At 39.9% G+C, this 23,880-nt stretch overlaps 1 protein-coding gene across 3 annotated transcripts in view; it reads right to left on the bottom strand.

Annotated features, from left to right (window-relative positions):
• Nucleotides 1-4,352: 4,352 nt before the first annotated feature.
• Nucleotides 4,353-23,880, bottom strand: part of LOC308687457 (adhesion G protein-coupled receptor L1) — a 69,172-nt gene continuing 49,644 nt past the window's right edge. The window contains exons 17-25 of one of the 3 annotated variants that reach the window (XM_081360019.1): nucleotides 20,275-20,495; nucleotides 20,135-20,201; nucleotides 18,748-18,839; nucleotides 17,336-17,504; nucleotides 12,317-12,472; nucleotides 12,042-12,138; nucleotides 8,149-8,271; nucleotides 8,008-8,025; nucleotides 4,353-6,647 (exon numbers count right to left, since the gene is read on the bottom strand). In XM_081360019.1, coding sequence (XP_081216145.1) covers nucleotides 5,821-6,647; nucleotides 8,008-8,025; nucleotides 8,149-8,271; nucleotides 12,042-12,138; nucleotides 12,317-12,472; nucleotides 17,336-17,504; nucleotides 18,748-18,839; nucleotides 20,135-20,201; nucleotides 20,275-20,495 — 1,770 coding nt within the window. In that variant the 3' untranslated portion in view covers nucleotides 4,353-5,820. The remainder of the gene's footprint in view (nucleotides 6,648-8,007; nucleotides 8,026-8,148; nucleotides 8,272-12,041; nucleotides 12,139-12,316; nucleotides 12,473-17,335; nucleotides 17,505-18,747; nucleotides 18,840-20,134; nucleotides 20,202-20,274; nucleotides 20,496-23,880) is intronic. The other 2 variants (XM_081360020.1, XM_081360021.1) reach the window with 2 other exon arrangements.

The following is a 23,880-nucleotide window of genomic DNA, read 5'->3' as shown; positions in this document are numbered from 1 at the left end:
ACATGGTCATCATTCCGAGTCCGGATTAAAACACACGGTAAATGTGGTGGTGGTGACCGTTGGTGGCTCTCTCTCTCTCTCTCTCTCTCTCTCTCTCTCTCTCTCTCTCTCTCTCTCTCTCTCTCTCTCTCTCTCTCTCTCTCTCTCTCACACTGACGAGCGACCTCTACTGGAGCTGTGGCGCGTTTACACTCATGTTTTCCTCAGAGGATGTGTCTGCAACCTTTTGTAAATATTTTATTTTGCAGTAGCCCTGAGATTTTTAAATAATCTTGAATAATCGCATATTACACATAAAGAGTTGAATAACTAACACATTCGCATGTTCGGAGTTCTCTGATGTCCGGTTAATGGTCACATGATCTGCATGTTTTTGTTTTTAATTATGTTTTTTGCATTCATAATATATTTGTAGAACATTACCGTAAAGGCATTAATAACTTAAAGTTTTACAAACAAGACTGAGCTTACATTCAATCATCACATCACAATATGCATAAAGTTCTCAACAGTAAGCAAGTTAAAGACAAAGTAAAAAGTATTTTAGAAGATTGTAAAATCTTCCAATAAGGAATAGCCTACACTGCTTTAGGACTTTTCACCCCTCTCAATGTCTCCATATATACCAGAAATTCCTCCTTAAAATATTTTTATTTTTAAATAATAAAAATTTGTGTACCGGTATGTAAGATTTCAGCAAAAGCAACACATTTTTTATTGTAACTATTGCTTTTTATCCTTAATTAACAAACCAAACTTAAGTCTCCCACGACGTGCATGAAAACAAATAAAATATTTAATCTGTATCAGGAAGTGTTTCATTTAGAGTATACATTGTTTATGACTTAAGTTAAGTTACATAAGTTAATACTTGTAGGCCTACGAACCCCAGTAAGTGAGGCAACCACTGCAACCCTGGCCTTTATTACAATTTGTTGTACAATTTGTCCTTAAAATATTAAAGGGAAATGTATGCATGATTGCAATGTGAAACCAAACCAAAACTAACCGAATGTATTTCCGGCTAGATCTCCTCCTGTGCCTCTGAATCCAGAAAGGCCTTGAATGTATAACATAGGGAGACTTCACCATCTGAGCACAGAGGTCCACATTAATGAATAGCAGATGTGGCCATTCCATTCATACAAAGAAATCATATACTGCGTGCATAAATGAGCCTTGGACTATGCAGAGATTTCAGATGGTTAAACTAGAACTTCTGACAATGACCTTTGGCCTTCAGGCGTGAAAACGCCCCTTGAAGCTGCACCGAAACTCACATTTGGACCTTCAACGCGTTGGACCCCACTGAAGTCACTATATGGAGAAAAATCCTGGAATGTTTTCCTCAAAAACCTTCATTTAACACAGGAAAGACATGGTACATCTTGGATGGCACGGGAGTGAGTGAATTATCAGGAAATTTAAATTCTGAAGTGAACTCCTCCTTTAAGTATTTAACTGGAAAAACAAGTTAAAAGACACTTTTTTAAATAAAAAGGATTCAAAACTTATCCTCATCATTTCTAGACGTGTGAGGAGTAACTATAATAAAGGTCCATCCTTAAAGGAGAACTCCGGTCAATTTTAACATTGAGCTAATTTTTTTGTAAATTTGGAGTGCTGTCAGTACAGAGAACAACTACAAAAATTGGTGTTGCCTACACCGTGTTATCCTCTTTTTAAAATTTGCACCCTGTTGACTTCAATGGGGCAAGTACTAAACCTGCTTTTAGCCTCTTAACATCCTTGATGTGTCATTACAAGTGCACAGCTAATGTGAGTTACCTATGATCACGCGCGTGAACTCGACAATCGACTACTTTGGACTTCGACCGAAAACAGGATGTAAACACAGGTATGTGCGCTGGCTGAAATAACATCATTTTTATTCATATCTTTCACATCTACTGCAGTCAGATTCACCCGTGTTCACTCAGAAGGAATCACTCACATTGGCTGTGCACTTGTAATGACACATCAAGGATGTTAAGAGGCTAAAAGCAGGTTTAGTACTTGCCCCATTGAAGTCAACAGAGTGCAAATTTTAAAAAGAGGATAACTCGGTGTAGGCAACACAGATTTTTGTCGTTGTTCTCTGTACTGACAGCACTCCAAATAATGACTGGTTTTCACCAGTGACTATATTTAAAGAGTACAATTAGTCATGCTGTAGTTGCGCAGTTGCGTGTGGATGACGTGTTAATGAATCCTCCCAGAGTTTATGAATAACCCTTATGAAACATTTTGTTAAGTTAAAAATAGTTTTATTTGAGTCAAATAATGTGGATTAATGTAATATCTGTGTGACTCATCTCTTTCTTTTGAAGCGTATGCATGAGTACAGGGAGGTTCCCATAATCCTCACTGATATGTGTGTGTGTCTGTGGTTAATGTTTGAGAACGGATTACAAAATAGAACAACTGGTTTTACTATCTCTTCTGTGTAACAAATTATTTTAAATGACAAAACAAGAACTGAACTCAGCAACCCTAAACTAAGCATGTGATCAGCTTAGTTTATTATTAACTATAATAATAAATACATATTTTATGCAATTTCTTGTATTATAAAAATCCAATCAATTGAGAAATATTACTATTATAAGTGCTACTGTACTGTAAAATAAAGAGTATTATTACAGTAGAGTTACAGTAGAATTACAATAGTATACTAATATTTACAGCTGTCTCAATTTCTTCTTTTTTTTCAAACAGAGCTTTTAATTTGTCGGAAAACCACTGAGAGACCTTAAAGGTCCCATGACATGCTACTTTTTGTAGGCTTTAATATAGGCCTTAGTGGTCCCTAGTACTGTATCTGAAATCTCTTTCCAAAAATTCAGTCTCGGTGCAGAATTATAGCCACTATAAGCCAGTCCCAGAATGAGCTTCCTTCAGACGGGCCGTTTCGGTGTCTGTAGCTTTAAATGTTAATGAGGAGGAGAAAGGCGGCGTAAGGTGGAGGGTGGGTGTGGCCTTGACCATCTGCGGCAACGGTAGACCATGCATGTTTACATTGGATATATTGCAATGGCACGGAGACACGCAGTCGTTCAAGCATTTCAGTTTGACCCAGAATCTGATCCAGATGGAGAAGCAACGGATGAAGAAGTTGCAACTCAGCGGCTCCAGCAGGACGTTTCCGAATGGTTAGTTTAAAATATTATGTCTGGACTTTATTCGGATGGTTTAGTTATTATCATGTAGCTAACGCTAACCTACTGTTGCCTTTTCACGGGAGATCTGTAACGTCTGTAATTTATCTTATTACAATTACATCAAGCTCTGCGATCTTGAAATGCGGATATCGCGCACGCCGTATAACCAACAGGAAAACGCTATCCAAATAACAAAGAAGTGTACAACACTCGCGTTACAGTGTGTGTATTCACACACATACTTGATGCTATCTAACTTTACATTAGCGCAAGTAACTGCATAGCTAATGTTACAGCCACATTCTACGTGTAACAAGCTAGGTAACCATAAACAGTAAAGCAACAACTTGTATTATTAGTTGACTTACTTGTCCGAGTTGTGTAACGTTAGCTGAGCCAAAGAGAGTTGGTAATGATCCAGACTTTAGTTTCGGACGTTCAGCAAGCCCAGCTCTGTATTAACCCTTCGGTGTTCATTTGTACATCCAATTATTGAGCAATTATTATGCTTCGCTCGCTCAAAAGCCATTATATCTCTCGTGGACAAACTAAAATCGCGCGCGCGCGCGTTCCTACTTCCTAGCTCATTTTCTCATGGGTGGAAAATATTCTCTGGGTGGGCAAAGCAGAGAAAGGGGAGGTAACATTCCTCCTTATAACGTCATAAGGAGGAGATTCAAGATCAGCGCGGTTGAGCGTCCATTTTCTCAAAGGCAGAGAAGGATAGCAAAAGCTCGATTTACACCGATTAAAATTTCTAGAAACTTGGGGACCATATACAGGCTAGGGGAAGTCATATTAATGTTAAAAAAAAACAGAAAGTGAAAATTTCATGTCATGGGACCTTTAAGGCTTATTTGTTGACAAATTATTTTATATACAATTGGTTACATTTTAGACGTCCTGCAAAAATAAGATTTAATACTCACAGGATGCTAAAAATCACAAAAAATTGTCTCTCATCCAAATGCATGGCTGCTTCTGAATGCGTCCAAACGTAGAAAAGTGCTTGTTGACATCTACCTGTTCACCAGCTGAACCTTGACCTCCTGCTGAACGATATTTGGCAGTGGGTTATTTAGGCAGGTTAGTTGAAGAAGAGTACAGCATTCTCTTTGCTTTTGTCCATTTTATTTTGGTTAAAAAACATTTCATATCTTTTTTTACATGAAACACTCTCAGAGAGCGAGAAAGACCGAAAGAGACAGAGTGAGAAAAAGACCGAAAGAGGAGACAAGTGTCATCAGATCATCTACATATTCTTTTAAGACTTTTTTCAACCATAAACTCATAAGTGAAAGAGAAGCATGTCCAGAGACGTCGCGTCTCTCAGTTCATATTTACAGGAAGTTTGCGAGCAACCCGTCGCTCGGTTGAACATCATCAAATCCTTGATCAACTTACTTAAACACAGGAAAGGGGGCGGAGCTTTGCGTCAACGTCCTCAAAACCCGGCAAAGTGATTGGTCGGTGTCAACACCGAAGCAGACGATTGGTTGGCAGTTCGTTTGTGTTCTTTTATCCGCCACGCTGCTGAAAAACAATAGTCTGGTTGACGTGACTCGTAACCTTTGACCTCTATGACGTTGAGAGCGTGACTCCCGACTGTAGTCGCTCCCCAAGAGTGTAAGTGTGTGATTTTTTTTGGCATGTATAAGAGCTGCGGTCTCTGGTGTAAGTGTTATCACATTCTGATAAAGGTCTGACACTCATACACCACACCACCCTGAACGAAAGAGAACCTGCTGAAAAACCAGCTTAATCCGGCCTGAGGTGGTTTTCAGATGGTCTTCCACCCAAAACCAGCAAACAAACCAGCTCGGTTAAGGGTGCGTTTCCCAAAAAGCATCGTTGGCCAACTATAATCGCAAATTTCATTGAACTCTATTGATAACGACGGAACTTGCGACCATAGTTGGCTTTGGTACACGCACCCCAGGACGGGAGACCGGATAACCACCTCAGACTGGTTTAAACTGGGTTTCTCAGCAGGGAAGAGATGGAGGATGCACAAATGGAGGAAAAACTACCCGATAAGAAGACGACTTCTTAGAAAGGACAGACTGATGTGCTTGAATGGCAGTGAGATGAGCAGGGTGGGTGTGCGGGCGACCAGGAAACAGAGACGTGGAGGAGGAAGCTAACATCATCTTCATCATCATCATCATCATCATCATTTAAACAGGGATCTTCCCAAGGCTTTCACCACAATGCTCCTTTTGGGAGATCTGAGGACAATTGTTTATCGTTATCTGCAAGTAGCTTCATACTGATTCAGGAATCTCAACTAAAACATGTCTGGCTCATATTTCACAACGGAAGTCTTTCCTAGGAGTTTTGGAGTGAGGTAAGAGCCGGACATGAGGTTTCTTGAGATTCGCCCTGATTCCTTTTGGGAGATCTGAGGACAAGCAATAATTGTTTATCGTTATCTGCAAGTAGCTTCATACTGATGCAGGAATCTCAATGAAAACATGTCTGGCTCATATTTCACAATGGAAGTCTTTCTTAGGAGTTTCGGAGTGAAGTACGAGCTGGACTTGAGGTTTCATTGGGATTCGCCCTGATACTAATCGTGATGACGATGATGGTGATGTCGAAGTCATCCCCCCTCATTGTCCTCCTCCAGATCTGCGTGTCCTGGTCACCAGCGCCCTAGTCACAGACTGGTCACCAGTTGCATTTGTCCGTCGCCGTCCCCCTGCGAGGGCTGGAGTCCCAGTCGAGGCTCATCATTGGTCCTGCGAGGCGGAGGCTGGTAGAAGGCGGAGATGTGCGCTTGACGTCCCGCGCTGAAGTACAGCTCGTCCGGCGGGAGCGTGGGGTGAGGCTCCGCCCCCAGTGCTTCAGGACTGCTGTCGGGATAGGACGAATCGCGGTCCCGTGCGTACAGGGAGGCGGAGTCAGGTCCGGCCCCGCCCACGCCGTCAGTGATCTCCGCTGAGTAACTCTCCGAGTCCTCTTCGCTCTGGTAGAACACAGACTGGGCGTGCTCAAGGAGGCGGGGTTTATCCGGGAGGCGGGGTTTATCCGGGAGGCGGGGCTTATCCGGGAGGCGGGGCTTTTCGAGTGCTTTGTACAGCAGCTCGTCCTCATCTTGCGGGGGTGGCGGAGGCGGGCGAGGCAAGGGCCGTTGTGGAGGCTCCCGGTGACCCGTCGACGTGGCGTAGTTTGTCATTGTCGAATTCGTTCCATTGCCGTATCGATCGGTGGAAGGGCGCAGGTTACTCTGGACCAGCTCAGATATTATCATCTTCTCCAATGCCGCTGCGTCAGAAAGATTCCGCCTCAAACCGGTTGAAGGCTCCGCCCCTCTAGGTGTCAAAAGGGCGGGGCTGACTTCTCCGGACACGCCCCCTGACCCCACAGGAACGCCTCCCAGCAGGTCTGAGCTCCCTCCGTGAAGCGAGTAGCTATTGTTGTAGTTCCCGTTCAGTCGGACTCCCTCCAGCCCACATGACTCGTGGCTGCGCGACAGGGTGCCCTCTACAGGAAGGAGAGAGAAATGCTCCGTTACACAACACGATTTTAATAATTAAATGTCAAATTTCTTTCAGTTTGACCATTCGGTTAGGAGCTTAACCTTCATTCTTCCCTCGCGCTCTGTAACAAATCTATCCCTCGCGGGTCAAAATGAGCCGAAGCCCTACAATTATACTTAATTTTTTTTTTTGTACAGAAAGCTTATTTTATTTCATTTTGCTAATATATTTGATTGATTTTTTTTTTATTTGTTATTTTATTTACCTTTAAATTACTAGATTCGATCAATAACTAAAAAATAAATAGTAATTTACTAATTTAAGCACATTCCTCAAATTCCTTTAACTTAAATTCAAAATAACTCAGAATTTCATGCATGACCCTTTTAATTCAGCTCAAAATATCTTACATTGGGTGTCTTTGCCGACCTCTTGTGGAAAATAATATAACATGATATTTCATGACTCTAGATGGCCTCCACTGGGTCCTAAAGTCAGTTTCTCTTCAGTATGCATTCAGACATAAAAGCATTAGAATTTTTAGTCAAAATTTTTAGCATTTCTATGTGTACTGAAGCATTCCTCGCATTCCATTCATTCCTAAGGGGGTCAAATTGACCCGTGAGGGAAGGATTTGTTACTTTTTTTTTAATTTTAACCACAAAACTCCTCGAATCCATTCAATTTTTTAAGTTTATTTTTTGGTTCATTTTTTGATTCCTGGGGTCTGATGAACACTCAATTTAAAAAAAAAAAATCTAAAATGATTTTCAAGGGAAGGATGAGGGTTAAGGTAGTTTTTTTTCAGGATGTGACACCATTTAGTGAATATTGCACTGATATGTAATTGATACTGAATGAATGAGCAGTTTCAGGCCCATGAATGTGTAAATACAGAGATGCATCTAATGCTTGCGTTCTTTCATGCACATAAAATAAGCAAAATTTCCCAATAACACCTGCTCTGTCGTGTCTCTCGACAGTGTGCTCACACTTAAGAGAAATAACGAATGCTTTTTCATTATTTACTCACCTTCACGTCATTGCAAACCAGCTGTCAGACATTATTAAATCGAGGTTTCTCAGTCCCCCAGTGCTGTTTAACTTTATTTTATAGTCTCAGTCTGTCTCTGTTATTCATGTTAATACACCATATCTGTAGTAACAGACATCTAAAACACCGGAAAATCTGATGTGCGTGTCTGAGTGTGATGTTAAAGTCTTGTATAAATGAGACATTAGGGTTTGTAAATGATTTTTGCCGTGCTTGATGTGAGTGAATTATATATTAGTGAGGGGAAGATGAAGGAGAAGCATGGATATGACAAAAACACAGACAGAGAGAAAGATTGTGTGTCTCGTACTTGAGTTTCTGAACGTGCCTGTAGATCGGTTCACAAAGAGAGTCAGACAGGAAGAAAGGAGAAACAAGTGAATACAGATACACACACATTTAGAGAAAACACACAAAATGTTTTTCATCACACACACACACACACACTGACCAGTGGCGTTGAAAACTGCAGGTGAGGGCGGGTTGAATGTTTCAGCCAATAAGGTGTTGTAAGGGGAGGAGCCAGAGCGGGTCTGAAGCATTGGATTGGCAAGGAGGTGATTACCCATAGTGCCTGAGGAGAAACAGCACGACCCTTACAGAGAGACATTTCAGCTGTGGGTCACTGTCGTGACATGGTGCTGTTTGTGTGTGAGGTTCTGAAGAAACTATTCTAACAAAAAAAAAAAAAAATCTTGCTTGTGCCAAGAAAAAAATCCCCATGAATTTTCCATGTAAAAAAGACTAAAGGAGCTCAACAAAGGGTGCAGTTTTTATTCTTATTTATAATATACTTTTTTATTACTTTTTTTTGCCATTACTAATAATTATTTCATATTTAAAAAAAAAAAAAAAATATATATATATATATATATATATATATATATATATATATATATATATATATATATATATATATATATATATATATATATTAGTGGTGGGCCATTATCGGCGTTAAAGCTCCAATATGTAGGGATTTTGTAATAAAATTTCCAAAAATAACTTGCACAGTGTGATATATTTCCTCCAGTTATGTACTTACAATATCTCAAAAGTCTCCAAAGATTTTTTATTTCAGAGAAATTCCGATTTTAAATAACTGGCCGTCCCGGAAAAGAAATGTCGCGCCTCAGTGACGCAATGTCCGCTCTCTCTATCCTTCTTTCCGGTGTGGACCATGTGATAGGATATTCCACCACACCGGATTTTTTTTTTTTTTTTTACAACTTTATTGAGGTTTTTTTCTTATCACAATAAACAATAAAGACATCTGACAAAGAATAAAAAAAGGAATAAAATAAAAAATATGACCCACCACACCGGAATATCGCATGGTCAAATGCGGAAGTGGTGGTTAAAGCGTTATAGCCATAGACTGTACGGTTATAGCTGTTATGGATCACGAACTCTTTGGCGAGTATTGAAGTGCCAACAAAACGAAAGCGTCCATATTCGGATACACGCGGAGTCACGGACTGTGTGACAAACGGAGGAATAAAACCCGGATAAATATCGGCAGGCGTTTTCGAGATGGAGAGAGCTGCGCGTCTGGACTTGTCAGAGACTCTCTCGCGAGTGTATTGAGACAGGTAAGACATGCAACTGTCAATAATAGCACTTATAAACAAAGTTATATTGCTCTTTGTACTTTGGTAAGGCTTTTTATCACGTGTGGTGACCGAGATTATGGCAGTACAATTACAATCGGAGATGATGTTAAAAAAAATATTTAGTCATTACTTGCAAATGTTCGTTCAAATTTACTTTTAGATATTGGTTTGAACACGTTAAACAACACGGCATTAACCATAAAAAACGTAAAACTGCACAACATTAACCAAACAAATCATTTGACAAATAGCTGTATGTTGTAACGGGATAGCCTAATATAGCATAACATTTCACGTCCCTTGCAGTTCATTAATTATGATGACATAAAATAATACGATAAGACATACAGGTAATACAAAAACGAATAAATTACCTCATCCGTGATCATGATTCATTAATTCCATTTAGATACATCGCTAGATGGTGAAAACGCATTATAAACCACATCTCCCATCGTCACCTCCTTCATAGCGTCATCAAGCTTCGCCTTTGTTATTGTTGGAAACTGCGCCCTCTTGTGGTCAAATACCAAAGTCACATACTGGAGCTTTAATGCGCTGCGTTAAACGCGAGACTCTTTATCGCGCGATAAAAAAAATATCGCCGTTAATCTATTCCCCAAGTTGGGTTGGGAGCTGGCTCAAGCTACACTAGCTATGATGACGCAATCTACCCGCGGCCGCGAGGTACACCCGGCTGCAACGCATCATATTCGTCGTCATCTTAAGTAAACACGGCTGAAAGTGAAAGCTGGTGTAAAAGATCGGTGCAACATCCATTATTTGGACTTGGTTCGGATTTAAGCCGTCCGACGTAGACTGTGTGGTGTAACAGTTCGGTAAGTTAACACACGACTAATCCGTTCTACCACCTCAAATTCAAAACGAAACATATCACTGAATACCAGCGCGCGCGTATTATTCCCAATATATCTTAGTGACTGGTGTAGCACATAATCTCTTTTTATTAAAAGCGCCCGATTTTAACAATCGTTGTTGTGTTTCTATTTAACTGAAAAGACATCAGTTAGACAATATTCTAATTTTAAATTTGGGGTTTCATAATGAAGACTCAAATTTCATCATTTACTGTTGTTTTTAGTATTATTATTACTTTTTATTAATATTCATAATCAGTATTTCATAATTTAATGTTGTTTTTAGTATTATTATTACTTTTTATTAATATTCATAATCAGTAGTATTATGTATCTTTATTATTACTTTTTATATACATTCATAATCATTTGTACTCAATGTATTTTGTGAAGATGTGGGAGAAAGGGAGACTTTGGACTGAATTGTGTGCTGAGTTGGAGACTGAAATGTATATGCAGGGTATACATTCCTATGTTAATGGAAACCATATGTTCTTCTGCTGAATGTATGTGTTGCTATAGTGATGTAGTTTTTTTCTGGTCAGTGGTATAAAAACCAAGCCCTGTTTGTCCGAAAATCAGGAAGAGATGGAAATGTAGGAAAGATGACTGAGAAGCTGAATTAGATCTTCGTTTGGTCCATTGTCTCTTCCTCCTATGTTTTATAAACCAAATAAATAAGAGATCTCTTGGCAAAATCACTGGTGTCTGTTTCCATGAAATTAAACAACAGGGGAAAGCAAGATTTTTAAATCAACAATAAGCTCCAAGCCATAATAAACATTAGACCTACTTAAGTCTCTGCAGCTAGTGTACTTAAATTGTATTTATCTGCAAAATTATGTTGTATACTTACAGTTTTGCACAATATATGTTCTTAAAACTACATACACCCTTTCAAAAAAAAAAAAAAAAACATTTAGCAGTTGTTTAGCAGGGTCTGTGTAACGTGTTCTGAAATGGTTTTATTATAATACCGTTATCGCAAGAGGCTGCAATGTATATCACAATATGGATTTTAGGCCATATCGCCCATCCCTAATTGATAGCCTATAGTAGTTGATAATAACATAGGCCTACCTAATGTTGCCTACGGACGGTAACAGTACAGTAGTAACCTTTTACAGTCTATGAGTAGAACAGCTTTCTCAAGCAGTTTGTGATGCATTTTGGAAACAGGAGATGAGCCCCTGGTCTAATGCGCCACCTGGCTTGAGAAACCCGTTCTCAAAGACTTACTTTTATAGTCATTATTTGGGTAGCACACATATTCTGAATGCCTTCGGCAGAATTTAAATGAGCCATTTTAATTAGATTAATCATAGATTAATCGAGATTAAAATTTTTTATCTATGCCCACCTCTAATATATATATATATCTATATATTTTTTTTTTTTCCCATGTAAAAGAGACTAACAATGGAGCTCAACAAAGGGTGCAGTTTTTATTCATATTTTTAATATACTTTTTTATTACTAATATTTTTTTAGTTTGTTATTACTTATAATTATTTTTAATATTTTTTTAAATTTTAAAATAATATTTCAAATATTTTTAAATGTAATTGTAAAGATTCTATTTAAGTATTTCTTATATATTTAAATAAATGTAATATTTTTTTAAATAAATCTATATTTATATAATGCGATATATATAACATTTTACTAGTTTTTTTAATACTAATATTTTACTATTTGCTATTATTATTAATATTTTTATTTTTTTAATCAAATTTATTCATTTTAAAATAATTTTCTATGTGTTAAATGTATTTCTTTATTAATATTTTACTTTGAACAAAAGCACAACTTTGCATAAGAGAGTGTGTATACAGTATGTGTGTGTATTTCACCTCGGGTGAGTGTGGGTGTGTTGTTGATCTCAGCTGCCATGAAGGACGATTCTGTCTGCCGTCGAACAGTGTCATTCCACATCCTCCTGATACGACTCTGATCACACACACACACACACACACACACACACACACACACACACACACACACACACACACACACACACACACACACACACACACACACACACACACAGTTGAGATTTAAGCCACAGGTGAGTAAACTCCTGATACTTCAGACAGTGTAACACCTCACAAACACACGTGTGTATTACCTGTCTTTGTGCAGGTGCGTGTCGTGATTGGCTGCCGCCGTAGTAACGATTGTTGCCTCGGTGGGCGGAGCTCTTGAGGGAACCATGGGAACCGGTGGAGGAGGCGTGGCCACAGCAGGGTGATTGACGCAAGCATTTGCCGTACTCTTTCTGCACCTGTTAAACACACAACACTGTGTGAGAAACCAGGTTAGGAGGCCAAACACAGGCCACACACACACACACACACACACACACACACACACACACACACTTACAATTACAATTACAATTTAAAAAAATTGTAATTGTTTCGAATGCGCATGCGTCGCGTCTGAGCGCGTTGTTGTCTTTGGAGCTCCATCGATTGATTTATAATTCTTGTTTTCTCTTTAAACTCACTTACAACGAACATTTTCTACTTTTCCTCACCTCATAGTTATAACGCGGATTGTTGAGCAGACGCGTCTCAAGCCTTGTGATCCAACGCTGGATACTCTTATAGGTTACGTCCGTGGATCACGGCTGAACGCGTCTTCTCCGCACTCATTTAAGTTACAAACAAACATTTTTCACCTATCGTGCGTCTACTCTACACCCGTACCACTGAAAAGACGGATTATATCCAAGACTTAAGCCATAAATTAGTATTAATATTGATAGCACCACTGGTAGCTTCGTTGCTAACTTACTGTCCATCTGTTAAAATGGCGAATATATCAAATGTAAGTAGTCTACCTTTTGGTGCAGGTGAGGACACATTTGAGCTGCACGCGGTGCAGTCTGAGCTGGAAGCTGTTGAGAAACAGATCCACGACCTTTTAGTAAGAAAAGCCGAGCTGATAGACCGGCGTTTGGCTCTCGAAACATCGCGCGCCGAGGCACACAAATCAGAGATTAATGTTACTAACCAGGTGACTCCGACCTCGTCTACTCCGTGCGTTCCTCAACATCGGTCCCGAACGTCGAGGTCGCGATCAGCCATGGTCTCGTTCACTCCGGCTCCAACATGCCATCACGAAGCCTGGATTTTTCCGCAGCGGAAGTCGCGAGTCAGGTCTAGACCAAGAAAACTCTCTCCGACCCTCCCGGTTTTCGAGATATCCACACAAAACCGCTTCTCCCCTCTTCGCGAAACAGAACGCGATGCTGTGATCATCGGCGATTCCATCGTTCGACACGTACACGTTACGTTAAATAAAAGTAAGGTGCATAGTCACTGCTTTCCTGGTGCTCGTGTTTCCGAAGTCGCTGCTCACGTTCCCGAGATTCTGAACGAGCGCGTCGGAACCGTTGTCCTGCACGCGGGAGGGGCCGACATCAGACTGCGCCAGACGGAAGTTTTGAAGAAAGACTTCAGGAATCTGATCGATACGGTACGCAGCACATCGCCTGATATAACGATTATTGTGTCAGGACCGCTTCCCACGTACCGACTAGGTCATGAAAAGTTTAGTAGATTATTTGCGCTTAATGAATGGTTAATGTCATGGTGCAATGAGCAGAAACTTCTCTTTGTAAATAATTGGAATCTGTTTTGGGAGCGTCCTAGGCTTTACCGTGCTGATGGCTTACACCCAAACAGATTCGGATCGGATCTTCTGTCAGATAACATCTCCAAAATGTTAAATACCTTTTGACTAGTAAACAAAAGTCCAAATCATAGTCTCTGCTGCACCAATTTAACTGATATAAATAGTGTAGAACATTGCATAGAAACTGTGTCTATTCCTCGTTTAGTGAGATCAAATCATAAATCTACTGCAGGATCTAGAAAAAATCTAATTGTTATTAAACCAGAAAATGTTGCTATTGGTAATCAAAAACAATTTTTAAAGCTAGGTCTTCTAAACATTAGATCACTCACACCTAAGGCAGTTATTGTAAATGAAATAGTCACAGATAATAGCTTCGATGTACTTTGCCTTACTGAAACCTGGCTTAAACCAAATGATTATTTTGGTTTAAATGAGTCTACTCCTCCTGCATACTTCTATAAGCATGAGCCCCGTCTGAATGGTCGTGGCGGCGGTGTTGCAACAATCTATAGAGATTTTCTCAATGTTACTCAGAAAACGGGTTATAAGTTTATTTCATTTGAAGTACTTGTACTAAATGTTACGCTCTTAGATGATAGAAAAACATCCCTATTATCTCTAGCCTTGGCTACCGTATATAGACCGCCTGGGCCTTACGCTGATTTCCTAAAAGAGTTTGCAGATTTTCTCTCAGACCTATTAGTTAACTTCGATAAAGCATTAATTGTTGGAGACTTTAATATCCATGTAGATAATCAAAATGATGCGTTAGGGGCTGCGTTTACTGATTTATTAAACTCCTTTGGGGTCAAGCAAAACATTACCGGACCGACTCATCGATTTAATCATACACTCGATTTAATTATATCACATGGAACCGATCCAACCGATATAGATATCATTCCACAAAGTGACGATGTCACTGACCATTACATGGTAACTTGCATATTACGTACTCCTGTAATATATCATGCTGCGCCGCGTTATCGATTAGGCAGAACAATCCTTCCATCCACCATAGATAATTTTTCAAACAGCTTATCGGATCTGTCTCAGCTGCTCAGTGAACCCAAACAAACAGATGAACTTGAGGAATTAACTAGCACTATGAGCACCATTCTCTCTGGATCATTGGATATTGTTGCGCCCATTAGATTAAAAAAGGTCAGAGAGAAAAGTAAAGCACCATGGTACAACAGTACTACGCGTGTTCTAAAGAGAGAAACCCGTAATTTAGAGCGTAAATGGAAACAAACTAATTTAGAGGTCTTTAGAATCGCATGGAAAGACAGTATGTCACGTTATAAAAAGGCCCTAAAAGCGGCCAGGGCTGAGCATCTACGCAAACTAATAGAAAACAACCATAACAATCCTAAGTTCTTATTTAACACCGTGGCGAGACTAACAAATAAACAGATGTCTCCTGAACAAAGTATTCCATTACAGTTTAGTAGTAATGATTTCATGAAGTTCTTCACTGAGAAAATAGAAAACATCAGAACCACAATTGTAAACGTTCAATCCTCAATCGCGCCTTATAATTCAGCCTCAATTATCACGCCGCAAGAACAATTACAGTGCTTTTCAACTATAGAACAAAAAGAGTTAAATAAATTTATCATTTCCTCTAAAACAACAACATGTTTATTAGATCCCATACCAACTAAACTATTGAAAGAAGTGTTACCTGTAGTGGAAGAGCCTCTCCTCAATATTATTAACTCGTCTTTATCTTTAGGTCATGTTCCAAGAACATTTAAATTGGCAGTTATAAAACCTCTCATTAAGAAACCACAATTAGATCCGAATAATCTAGTAAATTATAGACCCATTTCAAATCTACCTTTTATGTCTAAAATACTAGAAAAAGTTGTGTCCGCTCAACTGGGCTCTTTCTTACAAGAAAATGACACCTATGAAAAGTTTCAGTCTGGATTCAGGCCGCATCATAGCACTGAAACTGCGCTCGTTAAAATCACAAATGATTTACTTTTAGCTTCTGACCAAGGCTGTATCTCAATATTAGTTTTACTTGATCTTAGTGCTGCGTTCGATACTATAGATCATACAATACTCTTAGATCGACTACAAAATTATACTGGTGTTCAAGGACAAGCATTAAGCTGGTTTAGATCGTATTTATCTGACCGCTACCATTTTGTTTATTTAAATGGAGAAAAATCTATCATAACTCCAGTAAACTATGGAGTGCCGCAGGGATCTGTGTTAGGCCCTCTATTATTCTCAATATATATGCTGCCACTTGGAAATATTATAAGGAAACATGGAATTAGTTTCCATTGTTATGCTGATGACACTCAAATCTATATTTCATCACGGCCAGATGAAAACGCTAAATTATCCAAATTGACAGAGTGTGTTAAAGATATAAAAGATTGGATGACGCATAATTTTCTTTTATTAAATCCAGACAAGACAGAGGTACTACTTATCGGTTCAAAAAACCACCCACAAAACCTCTCACAATACAACTTTAACATAGTAGGATGTCCTGTTACTTCATCCTCTACAGTAAAAGACCTGGGTGTTATATTAGACTGCAACCTGTCTTTTGAAAATCATATTTCATATGTTACAAGAACAGCCTTTTTCCACCTTAGAAACATTGCTAAGCTACGTAATATGCTATCAGTTTCTGACGCAGAAAAGTTAGTTCATGCATTCATGACCTCGAGACTAGATTACTGTAATGCGTTATTAGCCGGTTGTCCTGCATCCTTAATAAACAAGCTACAGTTAGTCCAAAATGCCGCCGCTAGAGTTCTAACTAGATCAAGAAAATATGATCATATAACACCGATTTTATCATCCCTACATTGGTTACCTATAAAGTCCCGTATTAATTACAAGGTATTGCTACTGACTTATAAAGCCCTAAACGGCTTAGCTCCAGTTTATTTAACGGATCTTCTATCGCCCTATAATCCATCGCGCTCTTTAAGGTCACTAAATTCGAGGCTTTTGGTCATACCTAGGATATCCAGATCCACCAAAGGAGGGAGAGCATTTTCACATTTAGCACCAAAACTCTGGAATAGTCTTCCGGATACTGTTCGTTGCTCAGACTCACTCTCCCAGTTTAAAACTAGATTAAAGACGCATCTCTTCAGCCAGGCATTCATATAATACTTTTAATCCTACAGTTAAATCCGACCTCTAGTTCATAAACGCCAGAGGAGAACTGGCCCCCGACTGAGCCCGGGTTCTCCCAAGGTTTTTTTCTCCATTAGGTCACCTGATGGAGTTTTTCGGTTCCTTGCCACTGTTGCCTTTGGCTTGCTCAGTTGGGGATATTTGGGGATATTTAATTGAATTAATCAATCAACGATACTATTGATCAGCATTACCGAACGTAGACGTTCCACTAGAAACAAACATTGATGTATTGTTCTAATTTATTACTGTGAAGCTGCTTTGATACAACCTGTGTTGTGAAAAGCGCTATATAAATAAACTTGACTTGACTTGACTTGACACACACCTTCTTCTGCAGGGCGCAGTGCAGGAGGAAGATGAACATGCCATGTAGAGCGTTGAAGGAGGTGAAGAGATACGCCATCACTACACTGTTGTCATTGATGAACAAGAGGCCGAAGATCCACGTCAGAGACACCAGTAACAGCAGCGTCACAGAACTGACCGTCCAGCACCTGCACACACACACCCAGATACACACACACACACACACACACACACACACACACACACACACACACAGACACACACACACAGACAGATACAAGCACTTTCATGATTCCGTCCACCCAGAGTTGGTATCAGTAAATAAAAATACCACAAAAACATGGCAACACTTCAGAATAAGGTTTCATTTGTTAACAAACACGTCACAATATTCCTCATTTAAATAATGAATAGGCATAATAAAGGGGCGGGGCCTGGTTGAGTTAGTTAGTAGTAGGGTTGGAAATCGAAAATCCTTGAGGAATCGGATACTTGTTATGAAATTTAATTTAACCACACCTATTTGAATTACTTTTGTTTGATTTGAGACTCGATAATAGAGTTAGAATGATACGATGTAAAATACACTGCACACATACAGTCAAACCAAAAATTATTCAGACACCAGATGGACACTATAGTTCATTTATGTAAGTGAGGAGAGCAAAATAAAGTAAACTGTGACATATTATACACAAAAATTCTTCATACAGTGACTACTAGTAAAATTTATACACATTTGGGACTAAACATTATTCAAACACTTTGAGCTGATCATGTTTTGCTGAAGTGTGTTTTCTTTAATTGCTAATGCTCTTTTTACACACAGACTGAACACAATGAAGCATTGCTTGGTGATTGGTTAAGCTAAACTGGTATTATCTAATAGTGTAGTTAAATTTAACAGCTGACAGATATTCAACATAATTCATGTGTGAGACAGTCTAACAGAAGGACGGACAAAACCAGTCAAACATCAACTGAGTTCTGCTCATATTTTATCACCATTTTCTAAACTATAGCAAATAAACTGTGATAATGTGAGGAATGTTGAAGATTTCAGAATAAATTTTGGTTTGACTGTAAATGCCAGATCCGACAGCAGTGCATTCTGGAACTGTCTCACTGCAAATGTGGTAATGCTTTGTATTTTGGCAAAAAGAAAATCTCCTAGAGAGCCGAGAATAACAAACAAGGGATACAAGCTCGTAGCAACGTGATTTATTTTCATGTTTCCAATAAGCAGAGACACGTGACTGTCACGGCTTGGCAGAAGAAACAGACAGATGACGTTAATTTCCAACGGAGATTTTAATGAAACAAGCGGGTAAACAGAATGTAACGGCGTGTTCACAAGACATGCGCACACACACACACACGCACACACACAATAACCGACAAGGAACTGATAATTGTGACAGTGATTCTCACTTGATGTTGTCGAAGCGGCTGGAGTCCGGTTTCAGTACGGTGGAGTGACGCAGCATCCGGTGCACAGTGATGACCAGCACCACCAGGTTCAGCTAAACACAAGAGGTCAAAGGTCAGACCAGCTATTAAGAGAGCCAAAGTCATTCAGGAGATACTCAATTCAGCAATGTAATACAGTTACGTTGCATTTTTCATCCAATTTTGTTGTAAATAGCCTATAATATAAAATAGCACTATTTCAGCAATATAAAAAATGGTCAGGGCTGCCAACGTTTGAGTTTAGCTTGGAGTGAGAATTATGGAAAAGGGGGGTTTGGATTGGGGGAAAAAACTTTAGTTTAGTAACAACAAGTTTAGTGACAACATGTTACAATGTTTACATGGTATAATAACTGTAGGCTACTGTTTTTATTATTGCTTGACACAAATTTCACGATTTCAATTCTATTCAGTTCTTGTGGTTTTATTCCATTAATTCAATATCAATTCATTTGGATGAATAAAAGGTACAGTAGATACATGTACATTTTTCTCAAGAAAAAAAACAAAAAACTCACCTAATGCTGTAAACATACAGCCCTGTCAGCTGGAATTATTATTAAAGGTTAAAAATAACAACTCAAATAAAATATAATATGGTTTTTATTATAATAACAAAGTTATAGTATTTTAACGATATAATATAGTGCACACATTTAGCAAAATACTCCTCTCTCTGGCAAATCTTTCTAGCTAACTAACGTGCTAAGGTCATCAAACGGTTAATATGTAAAGATAAATGTAACGTAATATTGTTCTCCAGCTGTTTTATTGACCTCTTTCCGCGGTTGAAAAACACTGATTGATATTATGTATGAGGCATATACATACCGTTAAGTTGTACTGTATCTTTCAACATACCTATTGTTCAGTCGTGTTCATTTCAACTAGTAGTAAAGAGTAAGAGATGATCGGTTCACGTACAGCGATCTGTCACGTCACATTTATAAGCGCCAAAACACTATTTATTGTTTGAATTTCGTAATAAAATTGATAGAATCTGAGAGCTGAGAATTTGTTTCATATCAAAATGAACCTGCTCTGTCTTGTGTGTCGGTGTCAGTGTCCTCTTTGCTTCGCGATTGTTCTCTGCGTGAGGAAAGGGATGTGTGGCGTGTGAAAAGTGTCAATTGCGTGAGTCTCACGGTGAATGCCTGAGAGTTGGCAGCCCTGGTGCAGGTTTGTAAGCTCTTTCCATCTGCATAAACCATGCATATATAAAACTAACTATACACGCAAGTTAGCATGAGTAGTGCAGTGGTTCAGCGTTACAAACACAGCCAATGTCTAACAAAAAGTATTTGTAAATGATGCATTTTCTGAGCCAGTGCATTAAAATGAGTCTCACCAGGATAACGAGGGAGGCGGGGCCGATAAACGTCCAGATGAAGTAGTTATCCACCCTCAGCCAGCAGCTACAAACACACAGAAGATGTATTACACACACACACGGATGTCATCAGCACATGCAGAGGGAAACACACTCACGCTTTGGGTCCTCCGTAGCTCCTGTAGTCGATGGCGGTGGAAATGGCCACCACCAGCGTGGGGAAGCCGTACGCCGAGAGGTAGTAGTACTTGCGCCGAGACGTCTCGCTCTCGAACACCTCCACCATCAGCACATACAGCTGAACCGTCTCCATGCAGAGCCAGCAGAACACCGACAGCAGAGAGAAGTGCAGCAGGCCCGCCAGGACCGGGCACACAACCTACACACACACACCTGACGTGTGAGCTGATGAGGTCTGGATTACTTTAGAACAGTCTTGCTTGGTCTGGTTTAGTCTGATAAAGTTCTGTTCAGTCTGATCTCTGAGGTCGGGTTTAGTATGATGAGGTCTGGTTTAGTCTGATGCAGTCCTGTTTGGACTGATGAGGTCGGGTTTAGTCTGATGAGGTCTAGTTTAGTCTGATGCAGTCCTGTTTGGACTGATGAGGTCGGGTTTAGTCTGATGAGGTCTAGTTTAGTCTGATGCAGTCCTGTTTGGACTGATGAGGTCGGGTTTAGTCTGATACAGTCCTGTTTGGACTGATGAGGTCGGGTTTAGTCTGATGAGGTCGGTTTAGTCTGATACAGTCCTGTTTGGACTGATGAGGTCGGGTTTAGTATGATGAGGTCTGGTTTAGTCTGATGCAGTCCTGTTTGGACTGATGAGGTCGGGTTTAGTCTGATGAGGTCTAGTTTAGTCTGATGCAGTCCTGTTTGGACTGATGAGGTCGGGTTTAGTCTGATACAGTCCTGTTTGGACTGATGAGGTCGGGTTTAGTCTGATGAGGTCGGTTTAGTCTGATACAGTCCTGTTTGGACTGATGAGGTCGGGTTTAGTCTGATGAGGTCTGGTTTAGTCTGATACAGTCCTGTTTGGACTGATGAGGTCGGGTTTAGTCTGATGAGGTCGGGTTTAGTCTGACACATTCCTGTTTGGACTGATGAGGTCGGGTTTAGTCTGATGAGGTCGGTTTAGTCTGATACAGTCCTGTTTGGACTGATGAGGTCGGGTTTAGTCTGATGAGGTCTGGTTTAGTCTGATACAGTCCTGTTTGGACTGATGAGGTCGGGTTTAGTCTGATGAGGTCGGTTTAGTCTGATACAGTCCTGTTTGGACTGATGAGGTTGGGTTTAGTCTGATGAGGTCGGCTTTAGTCTGATACAGTCCTGTTTGAAATGATGAGGTCTGGTTTAGTCTGATACAGTCCTGTTTGGTCTGCTGTGATTTGGTTTAGTCTGATACAGTCCTGTTTGGACTGATGAGGTCGGGTTTAGTCTGATGAGGTCGGCTTTAGTCTGATACAGTCCTGTTTGGACTGATGAGGTCGGGTTTAGTCTGATGAGGTCGGGTTTAGTCTGACACATTCCTGTTTGGACTGATGAGGTCGGGTTTAGTCTGATGAGGTCGGTTTAGTCTGATACAGTCCTGTTTGGACTGATGAGGTCGGGTTTAGTCTGATGAGGTCGGTTTAGTCTGATACAGTCCTGTTTGGACTGATGAGGTTGGGTTTAGTCTGATGAGGTCGGCTTTAGTCTGATACAGTCCTGTTTGAAATGATGAGGTCTGGTTTAGTCTGATACAGTCCTGTTTGGTCTGCTGTGATTTGGTTTAGTCTGATACAGTCCTGTTTGGACTGATGAGGTCGGGTTTAGTCTGATGAGGTCGGCTTTAGTCTGATACAGTCCTGTTTGGACTGATGAGGTCGGGTTTAGTATGATGCAGTCCTGTTTGGACTGATGAGGTCGGGTTTAGTCTGATACAGTCCTGTTTGGTCTGATGAGGTCGGGTTTAGTCTGATACAGTCCTGTTTGGTCTGATGAGGTCTGGTTTAGTCTGATACAGTCCTGTTTGGACTGATGAGGTCGGGTTTAGTATGATGAGGTCTGGTTTAGTCTGATACAGTCCTGTTTGAAATGATGAGGTCGGGTTTAGTATGATAAGGTCTGGCTTAGTCTGATACAGCCCTGTTTGGACTGATGAGGTCGGGTTTAGTGTGACGAGGTCTGGTTTAGTCTGATTCAGTCTTCTTTGGACTGATGAGGTCTGGTTTAGTCTGATTCAGTCTTCTTTGGACTGATGAGGTCTGGTTTAGTCTGATATGGTCCTGTTTGGACTGATGAGGTCGGGTTTAGTCTGATACAGTCCTGTTTGGACTGATGAGGTCGGGTTTAGTCTGATATGGTCCTGTTTGGACTGATGAGGTCGGGTTTAGTCTGATACAGTCCTGTTTGGATTGATGAGGTCGGGTTTAGTCTGATTCAGTCTTCTTTGGACTGATGAGGTCTGGTTTAGTCTGATTCAGTCTTCTTTGGACTGATGAGGTCGGGTTTAGTCTGATACAGTCCTGTTTGGATTGATGAGGTCGGGTTTAGTCTGATTCAGTCTTCTTTGGACTGATGAGGTCTGGTTTAGTCTAATCTGGTCTGATATGGTCTGATTTTGTCTAATATGGTCTGGTTTGCTCTGAGGTGTTCTGGTTTAGCCTATACAGTTTGATTTGATTTGGTCTGATTTTGTCTAATTTCCCACTAAGCAAAAACTCACAGACAGTTTGTGTTTGTCCAAAAATCATGAACATAAAAGACACATTAGTAAATCACACATCTTTGGATGATGAGAGAAACCAGATCTGAAGGAAAGACTTTCCGGCTCAGACACTTGTGCTGCCCTTAATCACAGACATACAATACAGATACTTTGACTATTTCTGTCAGATGTCTACAGAAGATCTTAGTGAGAATTAACAGAGGTTTAGATGTTGATATTTGTTTCATTTGAAGTCACCATTGTGGTGATCAGTGTTTGCTTTAGTTGGGCACTGTCTGTGAGTTGCTTTGCTTTTTATAAAAGGAAATTACACTGAAATAAACATGAGTTTTAATTTAATGCATCCTGAGAGTGTTTATTTGGTCCAGAAACAGTATAAATTATATCTAAATGAGACCATAAATGATGTTGAAAATATATCCACAATGGCCACATTTGAACTAGTTTTTAACCTTGTGCGGAGGTTCCATGAACGTCTATATCGGATGTGCAGAACATGTCAAAAAAAGACGTCATAACTTTCATTCTGGCTCCTCAGTGGACGTCTTTTCAACGTACGCTTTTGTGACAAAGACGTTGAAAAGACGTCCTTTTGGACATCATTTTGCTTAGTGGGTTGGTCTGAAATGGTCCGATTTTGTCTAATGTGGTCTGATTTAGTCTGATTCAGTCTTGTTTGGACTGATGAGGTTGTGTTTAGTCTGAGGTCTGGTTTAGTCTGATACAGTCCTGTTTGGACTGAGGTCTGGTTTAGTACGATGAGGTCTAGTTTAGTCTGATACAGTTCTGTTCAGTCTGATTATGTTTTTCTTTAGTCTGGTGAGGTCTGGTTTAGTCTGATACAGTCTTGTTTGGACTGATGAGTTCGGGTTTAGTCTGATGAGGTCTGGTTTAGTCTGATACAGTCTTCTTTGGACTGATGAGGTCGGGTTTAGTCTGATACAGTCCTGTTTGGTCTGCTGTGATTTGGTTTAGTCTGATACAGTCTTGTTTGGACTGATGAGGTCTGATTTAGACTGTACTGATTTAGTCTAATGGTCCAATTTTGTCTAATGTG

This window comes from Scardinius erythrophthalmus (assembly GCF_964197995.2).
Source record: "Scardinius erythrophthalmus genome assembly, chromosome: 3".
Taxonomy (NCBI): Eukaryota; Metazoa; Chordata; class Actinopteri; order Cypriniformes; family Leuciscidae; genus Scardinius; species Scardinius erythrophthalmus.
Note: the sequence above shows the minus strand (reverse complement) of the source record. Positions and strands in the feature narration are given on the sequence as shown.